Genomic DNA, 20,748 nt, shown 5'->3' with positions numbered 1-20,748 from the left:
TGCAGTTGACTGTTTTTGCTAGGCGCAATCAACTCTTCACTAATTTTATTTATGATTAATCAAGTTAAAAATTCAAATTACACTTACAAACAACAATAACAAATTGAAATGCTCGATATAATATTTTTTCCCAATAAATAATTCTAATTAATTTACAGTATGGTGATAGGTACTCACTTGTATAGTTGTTACCATGTATGTGTCATTCTGCTTTGACTTATGTTAATTATTTCACACTTAAACATCATGAATTCACAGCAACGCGAAAAAATATTGCAAAAAATGAAACCAGGAAGCTTACAAAATTGGCAAAGCAAATTCTTCCCAATCGTATTTTTTTAAAGAAAATGTGAAAAAAATTACTCCCCGTCGGGGAATCGAACCCCGGTCTTCCGCGTGACAGGCGGAGATACTGTCCACTATACTAACGAGGAAGGTGACGAATACGAGGGATATATTAGGTTTTATATGGAGCACTCAGCAACTGTATTATGCGGTTCGTGTTATTTGACTATACTACTAAGTGTTTTTAATGAAAACATTTTTGTGGTTTTCTCGAAGAAAAATGTATACATATCCGAACGAGGAGTTCCAAGAATTGCCTCCGAGAGCTACCCGTTAAGAATATTTCAATTTTATTCTATTTTATTTTAAGTGACCTTTATGCGGCAAAAGCGACAAGGCTATTACTCCACGTCGGGGAAATCGAACCCCGGTCTTGCGCGTGACAGGCGGCAATAGTGTCCACTATACTATCGAGGAAGGTTACCCATTGGTATTGGCAGATATCATCTGAAGAAAGCTAATATGTACTAACTGGTAGAGTTCGGGGTAGGGTAGCAGAGGCAAAAAGTTGATACTCCCCGTCGGGGAATCGAACCCCGGTCTTCCGCGTGACAGGCGGAGATACTGTCCACTATACTAACGAGGAAGATGACGAAAACGAGGGATATATTAGGTTTTATATGTAGCACTCAGCAACTGTTTTCTGCGGTTCGTGTTATTTGACTATACTACTAAGTGTTTTTAATGAAAACATTTTTGTGGTTTTCTCGAAGAAAAATGTATACATATCCGAACGAGGAGTTCCAAGAATTGCCTCCGAGAGCTACCGGTTAAGAATATTTCAATTTTATTCTATTTTATTTTAAGTGACCTTTATGCGGCAAAAGCGACAAGGCTATTACTCCACGTCGGGGAAATCGAACCCCGGTCTTGCGCGTGACAGGCGGCAATAGTGTCCACTATACTATCGAGGAAGGTTACCCATTGGTATTGACAGATATCATCTGAAGAAAGCTAATATGTACTAACTGGTAGAGTTCGGAGTAGGGTAGCAGAGGCAAAATCTTGACACTCCCAGTCGGGGAATCGAACACCGATCTCCCGCGTGATAGGCGGAGATGCCATCCACCATACTAACGAGGAAGGGTGCAATATGTCAAGTTTCTTGAAGAAATCTAATATGTACGAACTGGTTGAGATTGGGGTAGTGTAGCAGACGAGAAACAATTAACAACAATTAACTTTGGAACAAAGCTAATATGTAATAACTGGTGGGATATGGGGAAGTGTAGCAAACATGAAAACTTTATGCTCCCCGTCAGGGAATCGAATCCCGGTCTTCCGCATGAGAGGCGGAGATAGTGTCCACTATACCAAAGAGGAATGACGCTTAAGTATTTTGATCATTAAGTTTGGAAGAAAGCTAATACTATGTACTAATATGCACAAGCCATTAGTTATAAATTTAAGAAAAATAACTACACAAGACATTAGGTATAAATTGAAAAAAAATGAAATCAAAATCAAAAGGCCCAAGTCAATATTTCAAATGAAATGCCTTTTTACATAACCAAATCCCACGTTTTTAAAGAACATGACCATCAACATTCAAAGTGAATAGTTTGGTTGGAAAATATTAGAATAATATTTTAATAATTCCTCCTCCCCTCGTTTACTGTGCACATATTATTTATAATGTGCTTTCTAATGGTTGTCATGTGTGTTTTTTTGTGCTCAACTCTGGTAACCTTGCAACCTTGGAGGCTTCTTTTGTAACAAATTCACGCGGCCAAAAAATGCAGTTTCAGTCTTCTGAGGCACTTTGACTGTAGCCCACCCGTCCTTGACGCACCTGCTTTAGATACAAATGTATCTATCACTCTGCATTGCTCTTTGGATCTAGCTTTAAGAACTAAAGTGGTACTTTGACATATAAATGTTTCCCATAGGAATGAACTCAAAACTAATGAATTGGTTCAAAGCCTCTGAACAACAACTCAAAACAGGATATCGGATTGTAAAAACATTTTGATTTGTTCTAATTCGCCATCCATCAACAAAGTAACAAATAACTAGTGGTTATGAGGAACATTGCTGTATTGTATTGTCAATTAAATTTGGAAGAAAGCTAATATGTACTAACTGGTAGGCTATGACGTAGTGTGGCAGAAGCAAAAAGTTATTACTCCCCATCGGGGAATTGAACTACAGTCTTCCACATGTTAGGCGAAAAATACTGTCCACTTTACTAACGGGGAAGGATACTGCTCTTCATTGAAAATTAAGTTTCGAAGAAAGCTATTATGTACTAAGTGGTAGAGTATAGTGCTGTGTGTCACGCGTGACAAAGTGATACTCCCCGTCGGGGAATCAAACCCCGGTCTCCCGCGTGACAGGCGGAGATACTGTCCACTATACTAACGAGGAAGGATGCTGTTGGGACGGACGATTAAGTTTCCAAGTATGCTATAATGTACTAACTTGTAGAGGAAGGAAGACGTTCTCGATCAACAATTAGGTTACGAAGAAAGCTATGTCTTAAAGATTTCTAGAATAAGTGTGTCGGTGATGTCTCGCAGATAAAAAAAAAAAAACAAAGAAGGCTGCAATATTTTCATCACAATTAAGTTTGGAATAGATATATTATGTACTAACTGGCTGAGTAAGGCATATTTTAGCAGCGGCAACAAGTTGATTTTCTCCGTCGGGGAATCGAACCCCGATCTTCAGCATGAGATACTGTCTAATATACTAACAAGGAGGGTAGCTGTAGTGTTTTGACAAGTGTTTCTTGAAGAAACCTAATATGTACTAAAATGCACAGCACATGAGGTATACATTTAAGACTACACAAGACATTAGGTAGGTATACATTTAAAAAAAAATGACATCCAAATCAAAAAGGCCCAAGTCAACATTTCAAATCAAATGCCTTTTTAAATAACCAAATCCCACAAATTTTAAAGAACATGATCATCAAAATTCAAAACAAATAGTTTGGTTGAAGAATAGTAGAAGAATATTTTAATCATTCCTCTTCCCCTCATTTTCTGCGCACATATTTTTTTGTAATGTTCTTTTCTGATGGTTGTCTTGTGTGTTTTTTTGTGCTCGCCTCTGGCCATTGAGACCTTGGAGGTTGCTTTTTTGTAACAAATGCAAGAACCCCAAAAAAAAATGCAGCCCGTCCTGTCCTTGATGCACCTGCCATTAATACATCTTCAAAATACTTTCATCCAAAATGTTTGATGCAAGACAACATTATGAACCTGCAGCAACACCAGATGTGATGACGACACAAATCCCTTCTATGAAAGGAAGGTGGTTTGGCGTGGGTCAATGCCTTCTACAGGTTGACTAAGGGAGGGTAAGTAAGAAGACAGTGAGCGCAAGTAAGTGATCCATTTTATTCTTGTTGGCATCGTTGAGGCAATTTGCCAAATTGATGGCGCTGAAGGAGGAGGAGGAGAAGGAACAAGTATGAATATGTCATTAATGGGTCTTGTTTGGGAAGACGAACTTGTGGAGAGGCACTATACAATTTCGTCATACGCTGCTAAGGGTATGATGACTACTAGGCTTTTTGTCAAGTCAGCGATGACGACAATGCCTATGTCTGATTATTATTTAATTTTCATGTTGACACCAATTTTTACACATTAACTCCAAATAAAGACCTTCTATGGGCCCATCTCCAATTCTACAAGTGCTCTGTAATGATGAATCACACATTGACCAATAGAAAGGTCTTTAGGGAGATGGAGGAGGAGGAGGAGGAGGAGGAGGAGGAGGAGGAGGAAGAGCTACAGATAGGTTGTGGTTATCAAGGACACTCGGGGGGGGGGGGGGGGGGGGGGATTTAAAGAGCATCAAGTCAGCTTGAGACCACGCACTCAGACAGACTCACCAGAGTTTCCTACTACTTGTGCCTCGAGATTTCAAAGTTCCGAAATTCGAAAGAAGAAAGAAGAAAGAATCAGAAGAAAAGAAAGAAGAAGAGATCATCAAGAGCTTCAACTTCTACGCCTAGAAAGGAACCAAGGTGTCATACGGTATATTCAGGGATGGATATTCCGAGTGTAAGGGGGACCGGGGCCAGGTCGCAACCGGGCCCCGCACTTTTAAGGGCGTTTTCGGGTGGGAGTAAAGTCAAAAAGAAGGATAACTTCATTGGATAACTTTATTCATTCATTCCGTATTTGGGGATATTTCTTTGTGACATTAAAAAGAAGGGGGGATGCAGATGAAGAAAAAAAAAGAAAAAAAATACATCGTTACAAATTAGACAGTACGTACGGATGCTATATCAAAGCAAAATCAAAAAGTACAAAGTAGAACAAACTTGGGAAATGGGATCATATCCATAGCAATAATTTTTATAATTATTCTTATTATTCTTATTATTTTCTTCTTCTTATTCTTCTTTTTCTTCTTTTTCTTCTTTTTCTTATTCTTATTATTCTTATTATTTTCTTCTTCTTATTCTTCTTTTTCTCCTTTTTCTTATTCTTCTTATTCTTATTCTTATGCTTCTTTTTCTTCTTATTCATTTTATTCTTTTTATTCTTTTTAGTTTTCTTATTCTTCTTATTCTTATTCTTTTTATTCTTTTTATTCTTTTTATTCTTTTTATAATTTTTATTCTTTTTATTCTTTTTATTATTTTTATTCTTTTTATTATTTTTATTCTTTTTATTCTTTTTATTCTTTTTATTATAACCCTTCTTCTTCTACTACTACTTGTTATTATTATTTTTATTATTATTATTATTATTATTATTATTATTATTATTATTATTATTATTATTATTATTATTATTATTATTATTATTATTATTATTATTATTATTATTATTATTATTATTATTATTATTATTATTATTATTATTATTATTATTATTATTATTATTATTATTATTATTATTATTATTATTATTATTATTATTATTATTAATATTATTATTATTATTATTATTAATATTAATATTATTATTATTATTATTATTATTATTATTATTATTATTATTATTATTATTATTATTATTATTATTATTATTACTATTATTATTATTATTATTATTATTATTATTATTATTATTATTATTATTATTATTATTATTATTATTATTATTATTATTATTATTATTATTATTATTATTATTATTATTATTATTATTATTATTATTATTATTATTATTATTATTATTATTAGTATTATTATTATTACTATTATTATTATTATTGCTATTTTGTTAATAATTGGGTAGATTTTTGCTGCTTCTGATGTTTCACATTTTTTTTCATGTTTCCCCCACTTTTTACTTATGTTAATGGTAAATCCAATTTTGTTAGCTCATCTATTGGGTGATATTCTAGGACAATACAAATATTTATATCTTTAGATTCAACCCTAGTCTATTTTGTATATTGTGTGATGTTCCCTCAGTATCATAAAGCTAAATTAAGGTAATCATAATTATAATTAAAAAAAAAATTTCATCAAGGTGAAAGGAGGAAAAAATGGTTTTGATACAAATGTATTTATCACCCTCCATCAAAAAGCTATTGCTAGCTAACTCCAAATCCAATGGGATTGGCTCCAACTATGAAATTGTTTTCACCTAGAAAGCTGCATATGTGTTCACAGGACATGGCAATGGCCGGAGATGGTGGCAGGGTGAAAAGACTTCCCCGGGTTTTTACGATCGAGGAGCCCGAAAATGACGACGGAAACGCCACCCCGTTGCTGTTTGGGAAGTACAAACCCAGCGTTGATAACCTCAAACCTTTCCGTTGTTGCACTTCATCAAAGTCAGTGAATCCAATTTTATTATTATTTTTTAAATGTGGCTAATATGTGGCTAATGTGGGAGTCTGTTGGCTTTTCTTATCTAGGAAGCACCCAATGGACAACGCCGGGTTCTTTTCCCTTGCCACCTTCGCATGGATGACCTCCATGATGTGGGCCATGTTCCGGAAACGGCTGGATGTCAACTCGCTGAAGATGTCACCTTTGGATGAGGCTGGAAGAAACACGGAGAGGTTTGGGGCGCTCAAGCACTATTGACTCAAATGAATGTTTCCCATAGGAATGAACTAAAAACTAATTAATTGGTTCAGAAAAAAAGAAAAAAAAACAAGATATTGTAAAAACATTTTGATTTGTTCTAATTCGCCATCTATTAAGAAAGTAACAAATAATTTTTGGATTAATAGTACAAAAAATGTTTTTTAATAGTACTAAAATGTTTTTAATAGTACTAACATGTTTATTAATAGTACTAAAATGTTTTTTAATAGTACTAGAATGTTTTTAATAGTACTAAAATGTTTCTTAATAGAACTCAAATGTTTTTAATAGTACTTAAATGTTTTTTTAATAGTACTAAAATGTTTTTTAATAGTACTAAAATGTTTTTAATAGTACTAAAATGTTTCATAATAGTACTCAAATGTTTTTAATAGTACTAAAATGTTTTTAATAGTACTAAAATGTTTTAATAGTACTAACATGTTTTTAACAGTACTGAAATGTTTTTAACAGTACTGAAATGTTTTTAATAGTCCTAAAATATTTTTCAATAGTACTAAAATGTTTTTAATAGTACTAAAATGTGTTTTAATAGTACCAAAATGTGTTTTAATAGTACCAAAATGTTTTTAATAGTATTAAAATGTTTTTAATAGTACTAAAATGTTTTTAATAGTACTAAAATGTGTTTTAATAGTACTAAAATGTGTTTCAATAGTACTAAAATGTGTTTTAATAGTACCAAAATGTTTTAATGGGACTAAAATGTGTTTTAATAGTACCAAAATGTTTTTTAATAGTACTAAAATGTTTTTTAATAGTAGTAAAAAGTTTTTTAATAGTACTAAACTTGGATTATGATGCAGACACACTCAAAAAATAAGTTGAATCTAACCTCACAGTACTTTTACTAAAGTCACCTTTTTGTCTATTCTGCCCACTTGTGCTGATGGAAAAGTTTTGTAGTACATTTGACATTGATGTTAACCCCCCCACCCCACCCCCCCACCCCCACCCCCACCCCACCAGGCTCCAAAGATTCTGGGCAGAGGAAGTAGGAAAGTGGGGTCTGGAGAAGGCCTCTTTGGTCCGCGCCATTCTGAGATTTCAAAAAACAAGGCTTATCATATCGGTGATGGTTGGAGTTTTGACCATGGTGGCCGCCTTTCTGGGTCCAGTGAGTTGGCTCCTCCCTCTTTCAAGAGTTAATGTCTAATAGAGTGGCTTTTGGTATGATTGGTGATCGCCATAATGTAGCATAGAGCAATGTAGCATAACATAAACTGTAGTTGCTATGGTATAACTGACTCATTTATTAACATTTTTTTAATGATTAATTCTTAAATGATATAATTTTTATGCACTGTTTTTTTTAAATGATGACAATTCATATGATTGATTTTTTTCCCTTCATGTATTTTATTTTAAATGATATATTTTTTTGTTTACAAGGTTTTTATATATTTTTTGTTTACAAGCTTTTTGTTATTTATTTTTTTGGTTGTTTTTTAATTGGCATTTTTTGGTTTTATTAGTCTGATTAATCTTTCAAATAGCCCCTTCATTTGTTTTTTTTTTTGTATTACTTTTGTTTTCATTTATGACTATTCAAAAATAGTTTTTTTCTGCTAAAATATCCCTGATTGTTTTTTTTTTAAACCTTTATCTTACAAAACTTGCAGACAAGACTAATATACTACAATGGCCTCCTCAAAATATTGTCCATAATTCTGAAATCTGCCTTTTGACATTTCCCCTCAGGCCGTCCTGGTTTACCAACTCCTGAACTACGTCAATGACCCTTCCAATTGGACGCAATTGTACGGCATAGGCTTATGCTTTGCACTTTTTGGCTCCGAATTCTTCAAGGCCTTTTTCATGTCGCTTCTGTGCGGCCTCAACCTTCGCACGGCCACCCGGCTCAAGGGGGCCTTCAGCGGCATGGCCTACCAGAAGGTCATCTCGCTGCGGGTCCACAGCGCCATCTCCGAGGGAGAGGTAACTATCGTTCAATTTCCCAAAATAACAACATGGTGTAAAAGGATTTTCCCCTCCATATTCATGTTTTTAATAGGGAGTATAAATGTGTTACTTTGAAGGGAAAATCTTAAGAGAAATCATTGAAAATGCTATTTCTTAGATACTGTATAATTGTATTTATAATTCAATATTCCAAAAGTGTGTTTGCCTGCACATAGACAAATTAAAAAAGGAAGTTAGGTGACCACTACAAGCAGTAAGTGTGTCCATAGTGGTCTAGTTTGTCATCCTTAGGTAAGATAGCGGCACCCTGAGTGAGCAAAGCCAGGCACAAGTAAGTTTTTTCACCATTTGATGCAAGATAGTGTTCATTTTTTTTCCTTAAATTTCATTTATAGACCTCAAAATTAATCTGATATAGCATTTTAGCAGTTTATCTTTTCTCTATTTCACATATCAGCCACACATTCTCACATTTTGTGCATATCAAGTCTAATTTGTGCATATCCTGGATTCAATCATCATTTTTTGGAGCGAAAAATACGTCTTATAGGCCAGAAAATACGGTACATGTTATTTAAAGGCAATGAAAATGATAGAAGCAATGATAAGCAATATATCTTGGTTCCTCACAGATCATTAACGTCCTGACCAGCGACGGGCACAAGCTTTTCGAGGCGGTGCTTTATGGCAGCTTCTTGCTGTCGGCACCCGTGCTCTTTGTCATCTGCATCGGCTACGCCTGGTACATCTTGGGCGTGACGGCGCTGATGGGAGTCGGGATCTATCTGATCTTTATCCCTCTGCAGGTCAGGAGAACACTCACTTCACTTATTTTTATATATATCTTTCTGACGTTTTTTTTTTTTTTTTTACCCTGCCATTTAGTTCATCTTGGCCGGTCTCACCAACAAGTTTCGTCTCAAAGCCGTTTTGATGACTGATAGTCGAGTTCGTACCATCAATGAAGTACTCAACAGTATCAAGCTCATCAAAATGTACGCCTGGGAAGATTCTTTCAAGGTGAAAATTGCCGGTAGGAACAGATTTCTTTTATTTTTTAATTTTTTTTGTTGGTGTGAAAACAGATTGAAACATTGTAGCTTTTCAGGAATGGTTATTATTGGAGTACCCTTTTATTATGAGTGAAAACGGGATATTAGATGAAAGTTTATGGGATTTTTAGGGGGATGAAATGAGACAATATGCTTTAAAAATGAATATTTCTTTACTCGTCTGTGACCGACTATCTAAACAAAATGAAGATACTTGATGTCCTAGGATAAAATAGGGATACAAATGTACTTGTTATTATCGAGTTTTACGAGGGAAGAACATGGTATGACTAGCTAAAAGAGATGAAAAAAACTTGATGCTCTAGGATAAAAGATGGAAGCAATTTTATTTTTTATTATCGAGTGTTTGCAGGGAAGAACATCATATGACTAATTAAAATAAAATGGAAAAAAACTTGATGTCCTAGGACAAAGTAAGGATCCAAATGTATTTATTATTGTGTTAGTGTTAGGAGGGAAAAACATATGACTAACTAAAAAAAGATGAAAAAAACTTGATGGTCGAGGATAAAATATAGATACAAACTTATTTATTATTATCAATTGTTAGGAGGCAAAAACACATTTTTCTTAATTCATTAGAGTTAAACCGTTTTATTATCTATTTAATATCTTAGTACTGTTTACTATGTAAATACTGTTTACTATCTAAGTACTGTTTAATATCTAAGTATTGTTTAATGTAGAAGTACTGTTTAATATCTTAGTACTGTTTACTATGTAAATACTGTTTACTATCTAAGTACTGTTTAATATCTAAGTATTGTTTAATGTAGAAGTACTGTTTAATATCTTAGTACTGTTTACTATCTAAATACTGTTTACTATCTCAGTACTGTTTAATATCTAAGTATTGTTTAATGTCGAAGTACTGTTTAATATCTTAGTACTGTTTACTATCCTAATACTGTTTACTATCTAAGTACTGTTTACTATTTAAGTACTGTTTACTATCTAAATACTGTTTACTATCTAAGTACTGTTTACTATCTAAGTACTGTTTACTATTTAAGTACTGTTTAATATCTAAGTACTCTTTAATATCTAACTACTGTTTAATACCTGAATACTGTTTACTATCTAAGTACTGTTTAATATCTAAGTATTGTTTAATGTAGAAGTACTATTTAATATCTTAGTACTGTTTACTATCTAAATACTGTTTACTATCTAAGTACTGTTTAATATCTAAGTATTGTTTAATGTAGAAGTACTGTTTAATATCTTAGTACTGTTTACTATCTAAGTATTGTTTTATGTAGAAGTACGGTTTAATATCTTAGTACTGTTTACTATCTAAATACTGTTTACTATCTAAGTACTGTTTACTATTTAAGTACTGTTTAATATCTAAGTACTGTTTAATATCTAAGTACTGTTTAAAACCTAAATACTGTTTACTATCTAAGTACTGTTTAATACCTAAATACTGTTTACCATCTAAGTACTGTTGAATATCTAAGTATTGTTTCATGTAGAAGTACTGTTTAATATCTTAGTACTGTTTACTATGTAAATACTGTTTACTATCTAAGTACTGTTTAATATCTAAGTATTGTTTGATGTAGAAGTACTGTTTAATATCTTAGTACTGTTTACGATCTAAGTATTGTTTAATGTAGAAGTATACTGTTTACTATCTAAGTACTGTTTAATATCTAAGTATTGTATAATGTAGAAGTACTGTTTAATATCTTAGTACTGTTTACTATGTAAATACTTTTTACTATCTAAGTACTGTTTAATATCTAAGTATTGTTTAATGTAGAAGTACTGTTTAATATCTTAGTACTCTTTACTATATAAATACAGTTTACTATCTAAGTACTGTTTACTATTTAAGTACTGTTTAATATCTAAGTACTCTTTAATATCTAAATACTGTTTAATACCTAAATACTGTTTACCATCTAAGTACCATTTAATACCTAAATACTGTTTACTATTTAAAATTTTCTGTTTAATATCTAAGTACGGTTTAGTATCTAAGTACTGTTTAGTATGTAAGTACTGTTTAATGTCTAAGTACTGTTTTATATCTAAGTACTGTTTAATGTCCAAGTACTGTTTAATATCTAAGTACTGTTTAATATCTAAGTACTGTTTCGTATCTAAGTCCATTTAACTGGCGACCAAACGTCCGGTGACAGAGGTACGCCGGTATTTATTTATGATTTATTGATATTCATTGATTATTTTTTTTGTATTAATTGGTACAGTTTCTGCTGAAGCTTTAAATCTCATCATACTTATACATACAATGATAATAGAGGCTTTCAATTCAATTTGGCAGCATGACAATTTGAACCGTTTCTTCCACCAGAGTTGAGGCGAAAGGAGAAAGGACACCTGCGCGCCGCCAGTTACATCCAGAACGCCAACACGGGCATCACCAGCATCACCCCCGCCTTCGCCACCGTGCTCACCTTCATGCTGCACACCTTGTTAGGCTGGAAACTGGACACCACTGAAGTGAGTTACCCCAATGATGGAAGAAAATATTCATAATAATAATAATAATAATAATACTATTCTGTTTCAACGTCAGGCTTTTACCACCATTGCCGTGTTCAACGCAATACGCTTCTGCCTGTGTCTCTTTCCATTGGCCGTCAAGGCTCTGGCCGAGGCCAGCGTTTCCATTGCGCGTCTGAAGGTAAGCTCCATAAACTACTGTCTTTCCTCAAATATACGACATATTATCTATATATTATAAATATAATCTTCCTCGTTGTCTTGTTCACTTCCTTTTTGAATTTGTCCACATGCAATGATTTTTCTTTAGATTTTCCCTTCGAAATAACACACTTGTACTTCCAATTAAAACCATGAAAATGGAGGTGAAATTGTGAATCATAGTGCGGCTTATACAAGGGAAATTCAAGGATTTTAAGGCCATTTTATGGGTGGGGCTTATATGAGGGAAATTGTCCAATTCAAAGATTTTAAGGCCATTTTATGGGGGTGGGGCTTATATGGGGGAAATTGTCCAATTCAAAGATTTGTATGCCATTTTAAGGTTGCGGCTACAAAATGCACCCACCCTCGGTTCAAAGTCGTCCAGCCACTGTTTACCGCCACTCGCATAACGCCGCCTCCTCTTCTCTCCAGAAAATATTGCTGATCCAGAATCCAGATCCATATTTGGTTCAGGAGAACGGAGGCGAACATGCCATCGTGATCAAAAATGCCACCCTTTCTTGGCAGAAACCAAACCCAGCCAACGAGTCGATCGAAATGGGAACTGAGATGGATGACTTGTCTGTGGGTCAAAATTTTAACCCCTCGGCCACTTTGCGGAATATTTCCTTCACGCTCCCCAAGGGTCACTTGCTGGGCGTCTGCGGAAATGTCGGCAGTGGGAAGACTTCACTCATTTCCAGCCTTTTAGAGCAAGTGAGTTGCCCCACCCACCCACCGTCAAACATATGTTTCGCGGGCTTTTAACTCAAACAAATGTTTCGCGGGCTTTTAACTCAAACAAATGTTTCCCATAGAAATGAACTACACATTCATTAGTTCTAATCCTCTGAAAAAACACCTTTTAAATACAAAGTGGTCCGACCCACTCTGTGGATGGTATGATGCTAATGTGAGAGCCGCCAATCAAACTTTGCCCCACCCCCCTCTGTCTTATAGATGCACCTTTTCAGAGGCTCCATCAAGGCGAACGGGACCTTTGCGTACGTTTCCCAGCAGGCCTGGATCTTTCACGGCACTGTTCGGGAAAACATCTTGATGGGGAGCCCGATGGACCCTGACAGGTAAGTAATATATAACACGAAAAAAAAAAAAACTGGCCCATCCTGAATGCATCATCCCCATCCTCCGTTTCTCGGCGCAGGTACGAAAGCGTTTTGGATGCTTGCAGTCTTCGAGCCGACCTGGATATACTGCCACACGCCGATCAAACTGAGGTGGGAACCTTTACCAGGCGGTGGCGCTGTTGAGTTTTGGTGACCACGTGTGTTTCTTTGGGTGTGGTCAGATCGGCGAACGTGGCCTGAATCTCTCGGGCGGTCAGAAGCAGCGAATCAGCTTGGCCCGGGCCGTCTATTCCGACAGGGAGATCTTCCTATTGGACGATCCGCTTTCGGCAGTGGACGCCCACGTGGGCAAGCACATTTTCGAGCAGTGCATCCAACGCCAGCTGCAGGGAAAGTCCATCATCCTGGTCACGCACCAGCTTCAGGTAGCTGTAATCCTATTTTCCAAATGTTTTTTTTTTTTTAAATTTCAGTGATAGACATCAAAATCCAGCGTTTTATTTATTGATCTTTTCTCTATTTTGAAAGAAATTACCCTATTGGCCGCATTGTTTTGTGTTTTTATGCATGTCAAGTCTAATTTGTGCGCATATAAGCCTTACCTTGGATTCAGTCATCTTTTATTAGGGGCAAATACGGCTTATATGCGAGAAAATATGGTATTTTGACTTTTCAATTCTGGCAATGGCTGTCAATGAATAACATTTAAAGACTACTAAATTGATTCAGTCTCTCTAACCCTAACCCTTCCCACACCATTATTACTATTATTATGATTATTATTATTATTATTATTATGATTATTATTATTATTATTATGATTATTAATATGATTATAATTATTATTATGATTATCATTATGATTATTATTATGATTATGATTAATATTATGATTATTATTATGATTATTATTATTATTATGATTATGATTATTATCATGATTATTATTATGATTATGATTATGGTTATTATGATTATTATTATTATTATTATTATTATTATTATTATTATTATTATTATTATTATTATTATTATTATTATTATTATTATTATTATTATTATTATTATTATTATTATTATTATTATTATTATTATTATTATTATTATTATTATTATTATTATTACGATTATTATTATTATTATTATTATTATTATTATTATTATTATTATTATTATTATTATACGTAAACCTCCCATTAAATTCTATCAAATATCTTTGGAATGCACGGTCTGTAATCATTTATATTTGTCTTTAAAACTCTACCTTGCCTTTCCGCCAGTATCTGGAATTCTGCCATGACATCCTGGTGTTGGAGAACGGCCAGGTTCTGGAGTCGGGGAACCATCGCACACTGATGAGGGCGGACGGACGTTACGCCCAACTCATCACAGGATACAAGGCGGAGCAAGCCAAGGTACGACTGGCTTCTGTTTGTGGTGAAATGATGACAACGTAAAAGCGCTGATCACGTGCGTGTTTTCATGTGCAGTCGGGGCAAAACAAAGAGGTGGCACCATCTGAGATGGATGAAGAAGAACCGGCAACCATTGGAATCATCAACCGAGGTTACCGCAATCCAAGCATTCATTAAATACAGTCGTAGCTTTTTTCCTAACTTGAACATTTCGTAAGTAGAGATGCACTTTATATGTAAATTATCTCATTCCTTCCACGGTCCTCACACAACCCTTTAAAATTGGTGTCCCAAAATGTGAGAAACACACAAAATGAAAGAAAATTGGAAGAAAAGCATTGATTTTTAATACTAAGCATACTGTGACCTGCACTAAAACAAAATAAGGTATAAGGAAATGCATTTACTTTTGGGGGACAACAAAGCAAAAGCATTTGATTGTACCATTTTGATATTTTTTACATTGGTAATAAAGTACTAATTATTGTTTCTTTTCCACAGCTTTTGTGACCGACCTTGACGATGATTTTTATAATGACTTTCAATGTCACCAAAAACAAAATTCCTCTACATCAGACTATTTCTATTGTATTCTAGTATCTGAGGACATCACAGCCGTCAACAGTGGCGAGCAGTTGGTCAGCGAGGAGACGTGCACAGAGGGTGCTATCTCCTGGAGGACTTACGCTCAGTACTGCAAGGCGGCCGGAGGTAGGAAACTGGTAAATTCCCGAACACAAAAAAAAAACATGAGTCGGTCTGTGGTCCGTTTCTTCAGGTTTCTTCATCACTTTCTTCAACTTCCTGATTGTGGTCCTGATGATCGCCTCCACGGCTTTCTCCAACTGGTGGCTCAGCTATTGGCTGGGCCAAGGCAGTGGGGTGAGGACACAAAACATATCTGTCAATCAATTGCTCCCCTTATGAATGGTTTACTGTTGAAGCCAGCTCTCAAAATTACATTCATGAGAGAGAGTTTAATATCTAAGAGAGGGAGTTTAATATCTAAGAGAGAGAGAGTTTAATATCTAAAAGAGAGAGTTTAATATCTATGAGAGAGAGTTTTTACTGTTCAATATCTAAGTACTGTTTAATGTCTAAGTACTGTTTAGTATCTAAGTACTGTTTAGTATCTAAATACTGTTTACTGTCTAAGTACTGTTTAATATCTAAGTACTGTTTAATGTCAAAGTAATGTTTAGTATATAAGTACTGTTTAGTATCTAAATACTGTTTACTATCTAAGTACTGTGTAATATCTAAGTACTGTTTCATATCTAAGTACTGTTTCATATGTAAGTACTGTTTAATTTCTAAGTACTGTTAAATTTCTAAGTACTATTTAACAAGCCTTATTAAAAAACTTCAAAATCCCCCAAATATGTATGCTAAGCTAATTGACCTCTCTAAATGGCCCCTAAATATGGTTAGGGCCCAATTAATCTCAGTACTACGAGTGATTAATGCGAGGGGTTCACAGTTCTGAGGTTGTGGGTTCCTATTCCAGGTCGGTCCACACTGTTTGGCTGGCGTTTGCATGTTGCGTGGGTTTTTCCCCCACGGTACTCCACTCCCCCCCCCCCCCCCCCCCCCCCCAAAAAAAAAGATCTATGCTAAGCTAAATTGACTCCTCGTGCCTTGTGATTGGGCGGCCCCCTTCTCTAGCCCGTAATTATCCCGAATAGGCTCCAGCACCCCCCCTGGAGAAAATGAATGAACCTGTAACTAATGCTGACGCTAACATTGGCTAGGTCCTTTGGAGTAACGACACCACGTCAGACTACGACATTTCCAAGAACGCAGACCTGGACTTTTATCAGCTGGTCTACAGCCTGACTGTGGTGGTCATGGTGGTCTTGTCCTTGATCAAATGTTTCTTCTACACTGACGCCACCCTGAACGCCGCCTGCCGCTTACATGACGGCATGGTGAAGAAGGTACATGGCTGGCTTTTTTTTTTCCCCTCGGACGTTTGGTCGCCAGACGCTTGGTCGCCGGACGTTTGAGTTAGAGTTTACTGTTAAAACCAGCTCTGTTTTTGTTCTTCTCCTGACAGATCCTGGGCAGTCCCATGAGTTTCTTCGACACCACGCCCACTGGCCGCATTCTCAACCGCATGTCCAAAGACCAGGAGGAGTTGGATACCGTTCTCCCACTGCACTTGGACCCCTTCCTGCAATTTGCCATGATGGTGACCTGTATCGTGGTCATCATCTCGGCCATTTTCCCATTCTTGCTGGTTGCCGTGTTCATCTTGGGGCTTTTGTTCGCCCTGGTGCTCGCGTAAGTTACCTCCCCTCGGCTTGGGACGATTCGTCGGGGTTAAGGATACTGTATTTTTTGGCACTTATACCGTATTTCTCGCTAAAGGTGACCTGATGGTACGGCTTATATGCGCACAAATTAGACTTGACATGCACAAAACTGCAATGTGACAAAGACCAAATGGCAACTGCATAGGAATGTCCATTCCAGTAATCAATTCTTCTGACAAATGTTTTTTCTTAAGATTTTCCCTTCAAATGAATACATTTGTACTCCATATTAAACCAATATGGAGGTGAAAATTGTGAATCAAGCTGGCTTATACGAGAGAAATTGTCAAATTCGACCGTTTTAAGGCTATTCTAAGGCGAATACGTGAGAAATTATCAAATTCAACCGTTTTAAGGCTATTTTAAGGCTAATATGTGAGAAATTACAGTTCTTTTTACAGTTTTTTTTTCTTTACTGCAGCATGTTCCAACAAAGTGTGCGCTTGATGAAGAGTTTGGAAAACATCAGCCGCTCTCCCTGCATCTCCCTCACCACGTCCATCTTGCAGGGCCTCAGCACCATCCACGCCTACAACATGCGAGGCAACTACATCAAACTGTGAGACCACTTTTACCAGCACCTAGCACCCCAGATAGCTTGAGACAAATGGACATTCACCATTCACGTTCCCACTCATGATTGTTTAGAGCAGGGGTGTCAAACATGTGGCCCGTGGGCGCAAGTGGCCCGCTTGTGCTTCCCATCCGGCCCATTGGCGGACACATTTTAGCTCATTCATACTGTACATAAAGAATAATAGGCTCTCAATCACATTTAACTCTTGATTTTGCGGTAGGTTCAATTCCCTGAACGACATCAACTCCAACCACTTCCAGCTCTTCTACGCCAGCACTCGTTGGCTGGGCTACAGACTCGACTTCATGGCGGCTGCCTTGACCTTTTGTGTTTCCCTCTTTGCGGTTCTGAGTAGCAACGAGGACATTGATCCATCCTTGAAAGGCTTGGCTTTGTCCTACACCATCCAGGTAGTTTTTAAGATGTTTTAAGGTCGCGGTAGGTTGTGGCTTTCCCAAGCTAACGTAGCCACGTGCAGCTGACCGGCACGCTGCAATACGTGGTGACCGAAGCCATGGAGGTGGAGGCCAGGTTCAACTCCGTGGAGAGGCTCCAGCAGTATATCACGGTCGCTCACAGAACCCGTAGCCGTCGAAACACGGTGCGATGGCCTTCTTAAATCGAAAATTCTTCTGATCAGGGTTGTAAATCGGAAGCGGACGGACACATAGTAGACACCCGCGTTCCCGTAGGCTGGCCCACCAACGGCACCATCGACTTCCGGGACTACAAGATGAAGTACCGTGAGAACACTCCCGTTGTCCTGGACGGGCTGTCTTTCTCCATCGGAGGTGGAGAGAAAATCGGCATCGTGGGAAGGACGGGTTCCGGTGAGGGTCTTTTTTTAGAAGGCAGATCTCCACTTCCTCAGTCTGCGGCCAATAGCCAGTCTTCTCCGTTCAGGTAAATCCTCCCTGGGGGTGGCGCTCTTCCGGCTGGTGGAGGCCCATGAGGGAAGCATCCGTATCGACGGGGTGGAGATCTCCACCATTAGTCTGCGACAGCTTCGTAGGAGACTGTCCATCATCCCGCAGGATCCCGTCCTGTTCATCGGCACCATCAGGTAACCCAGAGGTGGCGGGGGGTGGCAGGTACATTGTCGGTTTGAGGACCACTTTTGTCCATGTCCACAGATACAACCTGGACCCCTTCAATAACTACAGTGACGAGCAAATCTGGGCAGCTCTGGAGAAAACTTGCGTCAAGGACTCGGTGAGTAGGAGTGTGGATTAACTCCAAACTATCCATGTGAATCATCATTACAATTATTGGAATATTTGTACTTTGCATGGCTTTAGAACATCAAAATGGACAAACCTCTACTTAAGAATGCCTCTAGGAGGGAAAGTTTCAGGTTACGAAATGTGCAATGATTGATTTAAAAAGAAGAAAATCAGGAAATGCAATTTTATGAATGGATTAAAAGAACTGGATTAAAATCCCTGAATATTCCGTTTTTTTATAGATCTAAAACAAAGTTAATTTAAAAAAAAATTAAAATATATTTTTCGATTTTACAAAATGATTTTTGAACTAAAAACACAGAAAAAATGGATTAAAAAATGACAATTATTGATTTAAAATGGGGAAAATCAGGAAATGTAATATATATATATATATATATATATATATATATATATATATATATATATATATATATATATATATATATATATATATATATATATATATATATATATATATATATATATATATATATATATATATATATATATATATATATATATATATATATATATATATATATATATATATATATATATATATATATATACTCCATTTTAATTTAATCCTAAAACAGAACACTCATGTTTAACTTTCTTGTGGCCGCACAAAATGATGCAGCCGGCCAGATTTGGCTCCGGGCCGCCACTTTGACAACTGTTGCCTATTTTTTTATTACCACATAAAACACTCGTAAAGATTGTTTCTCAAGGATTTTGGGATGAGGTGAAGATTGGGAGATATCCTGTTATATCGCAGACTGGATATACAGTTTTACGATCAAAACTTTATGTGTGTACAGATCTCCAAACTGGAAGGTCAGCTTCAGGCACCCGTGTCGGAGAACGGAGAGAACTTCTCAGTGGGCGAGCGCCAGTTGATGTGTCTAGCAAGGGCGCTGTTGCGCAACTCCAAGGTTGGGACGTAACCACAAATTTATCGACATTGGCGAAGTCCAATGGAAAAAAATAAAAAAAACTCCCCCGCCCCCACCCACCCCTGCCCCCCCCCCCCAGATTATTCTTTTGGACGAGGCCACGGCCTCCATCGATGCCGAGACCGACGCCTTGATCCAGACCACCATCATCGATGCCTTCCAGGACTGCACCGTGCTGACTATTGCACACCGTATCAACACGGTTATGCACGCCGACCGCGTTCTGGTCATGGATGATGGAAAAGTGAGGCGTAATAAAAGGTTTTTGTGTCGGGAACTGTCAAGTCATTCCAAAATGTTACTCCCGACCCACAGGTGGCAGAGTTGGGCGAACCGGAGTTGTTGGCGAGGAGGCCCAATTCGCTGTTTGCCTCGCTCTTGTCCGCCGCAAACACCGTGAGCGCTCGGGAGCCACAGTGAAGGTGAAATATATATACTTATGGTTAATCTTGCACTTTTTTTTAAAAATCTGATCATTAAAAAATACTAGAATTGATTTTTATTGACACCTAATGGTGAAAATGTTTACTGTACTTTTTGTGCTGTGTGAAATGTGAATTGTATTCTTAGATTTAATCTTGCTGCATGTTTGCAATTGTATGTATTAAAAGTTACTATAATAGATTTTTATTGATGTGTTGGTTAAAATGTTTACTATATCTTTTGTGCTGTGTGAAATATGAATCTTATTCTTAGATTTAGTCTTGCATATGTTTGCAATTGTATGTATTGATAGTTACTATAATTGATTTTTATTTAGACCTATTGTTTAAAATGTTTACTATAGCTTTTGTGCTTTGTGAAATGTGAATTGTGTTCTTAGATTTAATCTTGCTCACGTTTGCAATTGTATGTATTAAAAGTTACTATAATAGATTTTTATTGACAATTATTAGTTATGATGTTTACTATATCTTTTGTGCTGTGTGAAATATGAATCGTATTCTTAGATTTAGTCTTGCATATGTTTGCAATTGTATGTATTGATAGTTGATAGTGAATTGTGTTCTTAGATGTAATCTTGCACTCTGATTAATAAAAGTCACTAAAACAGAAAGTAAGCACTCATGATTGACCATACTAAGGAGGAATTTTGGAATTGATGAAGTTTACTGCATTT

General features: G+C 36.3%; 1 protein-coding gene and 2 non-coding genes across 6 annotated transcripts; 1 reads left to right on the top strand and 2 right to left on the bottom strand.

Moving 5' to 3' along the window:
* Positions 1-362: 362 nt before the first annotated feature.
* Positions 363-434, bottom strand: trnad-guc (transfer RNA aspartic acid (anticodon GUC)). The gene has a single exon. It is a non-coding gene; the product is annotated as a tRNA-Asp (tRNA).
* A 425-nt stretch (positions 435-859) lies between these two features.
* trnad-guc (transfer RNA aspartic acid (anticodon GUC)) lies at positions 860-931 on the bottom strand. Its single transcript has one exon. It is a non-coding gene; the product is annotated as a tRNA-Asp (tRNA).
* A 3,221-nt stretch (positions 932-4,152) lies between these two features.
* On the top strand, positions 4,153-20,685 carry LOC144192832 (ATP-binding cassette sub-family C member 12-like). Of its 4 annotated transcripts, none has more exons than XM_077711667.1 (28): positions 4,153-4,337; positions 5,933-6,096; positions 6,181-6,327; positions 7,346-7,493; positions 8,078-8,314; positions 8,932-9,105; positions 9,185-9,332; positions 11,696-11,844; positions 11,921-12,028; positions 12,484-12,768; positions 13,012-13,136; positions 13,217-13,289; positions 13,361-13,564; positions 14,420-14,554; positions 14,630-14,705; positions 15,152-15,265; positions 15,333-15,436; positions 16,306-16,491; positions 16,611-16,837; positions 17,291-17,428; positions 17,667-17,856; positions 17,925-18,014; positions 18,087-18,276; positions 18,350-18,509; positions 18,580-18,658; positions 19,494-19,607; positions 19,708-19,872; positions 19,944-20,685. In XM_077711667.1, the coding sequence occupies exons 2-28, from the start codon at positions 5,936-5,938 to the stop codon at positions 20,046-20,048; spliced, it is 4,032 nt and encodes a 1,343-aa protein (XP_077567793.1). In that variant the 5' UTR covers positions 4,153-4,337; positions 5,933-5,935; the 3' UTR covers positions 20,049-20,685. The 4 variants fall into 4 exon arrangements, with proteins under 4 accessions (XP_077567793.1, XP_077567791.1, XP_077567792.1 ...); XM_077711665.1 differs by having other exon boundaries at positions 15,056-15,265; XM_077711666.1 differs by having other exon boundaries at positions 4,158-4,327; positions 15,056-15,265.
* The last annotated feature ends 63 nt before the right edge of the window (positions 20,686-20,748 follow it).

The sequence above is a fragment of the Stigmatopora nigra genome, unplaced genomic scaffold (genome assembly GCF_051989575.1).
Source record: "Stigmatopora nigra isolate UIUO_SnigA unplaced genomic scaffold, RoL_Snig_1.1 HiC_scaffold_27, whole genome shotgun sequence".
NCBI classification, from domain to species: domain Eukaryota; kingdom Metazoa; phylum Chordata; class Actinopteri; order Syngnathiformes; family Syngnathidae; genus Stigmatopora; species Stigmatopora nigra.
This window is presented reverse-complemented; position numbering and strand designations above follow the sequence as displayed.

Coding starts and splice junctions, on each gene's coding strand:
- LOC144192832 (XM_077711665.1), top strand. CDS start 5,936: ATGGCAATGGCCGGAGATGGTGGCAGGGTGAAAAGACTTCCCCGGGTT. Junction 9,333..11,695: donor TTTCAAGGTGAAAATTGCCG/GTAGGAACAGAT, acceptor TTCTTCCACCAG/AGTTGAGGCGAAAGGAGAAA. Junction 18,510..18,579: donor CTGTTCATCGGCACCATCAG/GTAACCCAGAGG, acceptor CCATGTCCACAG/ATACAACCTGGACCCCTTCA.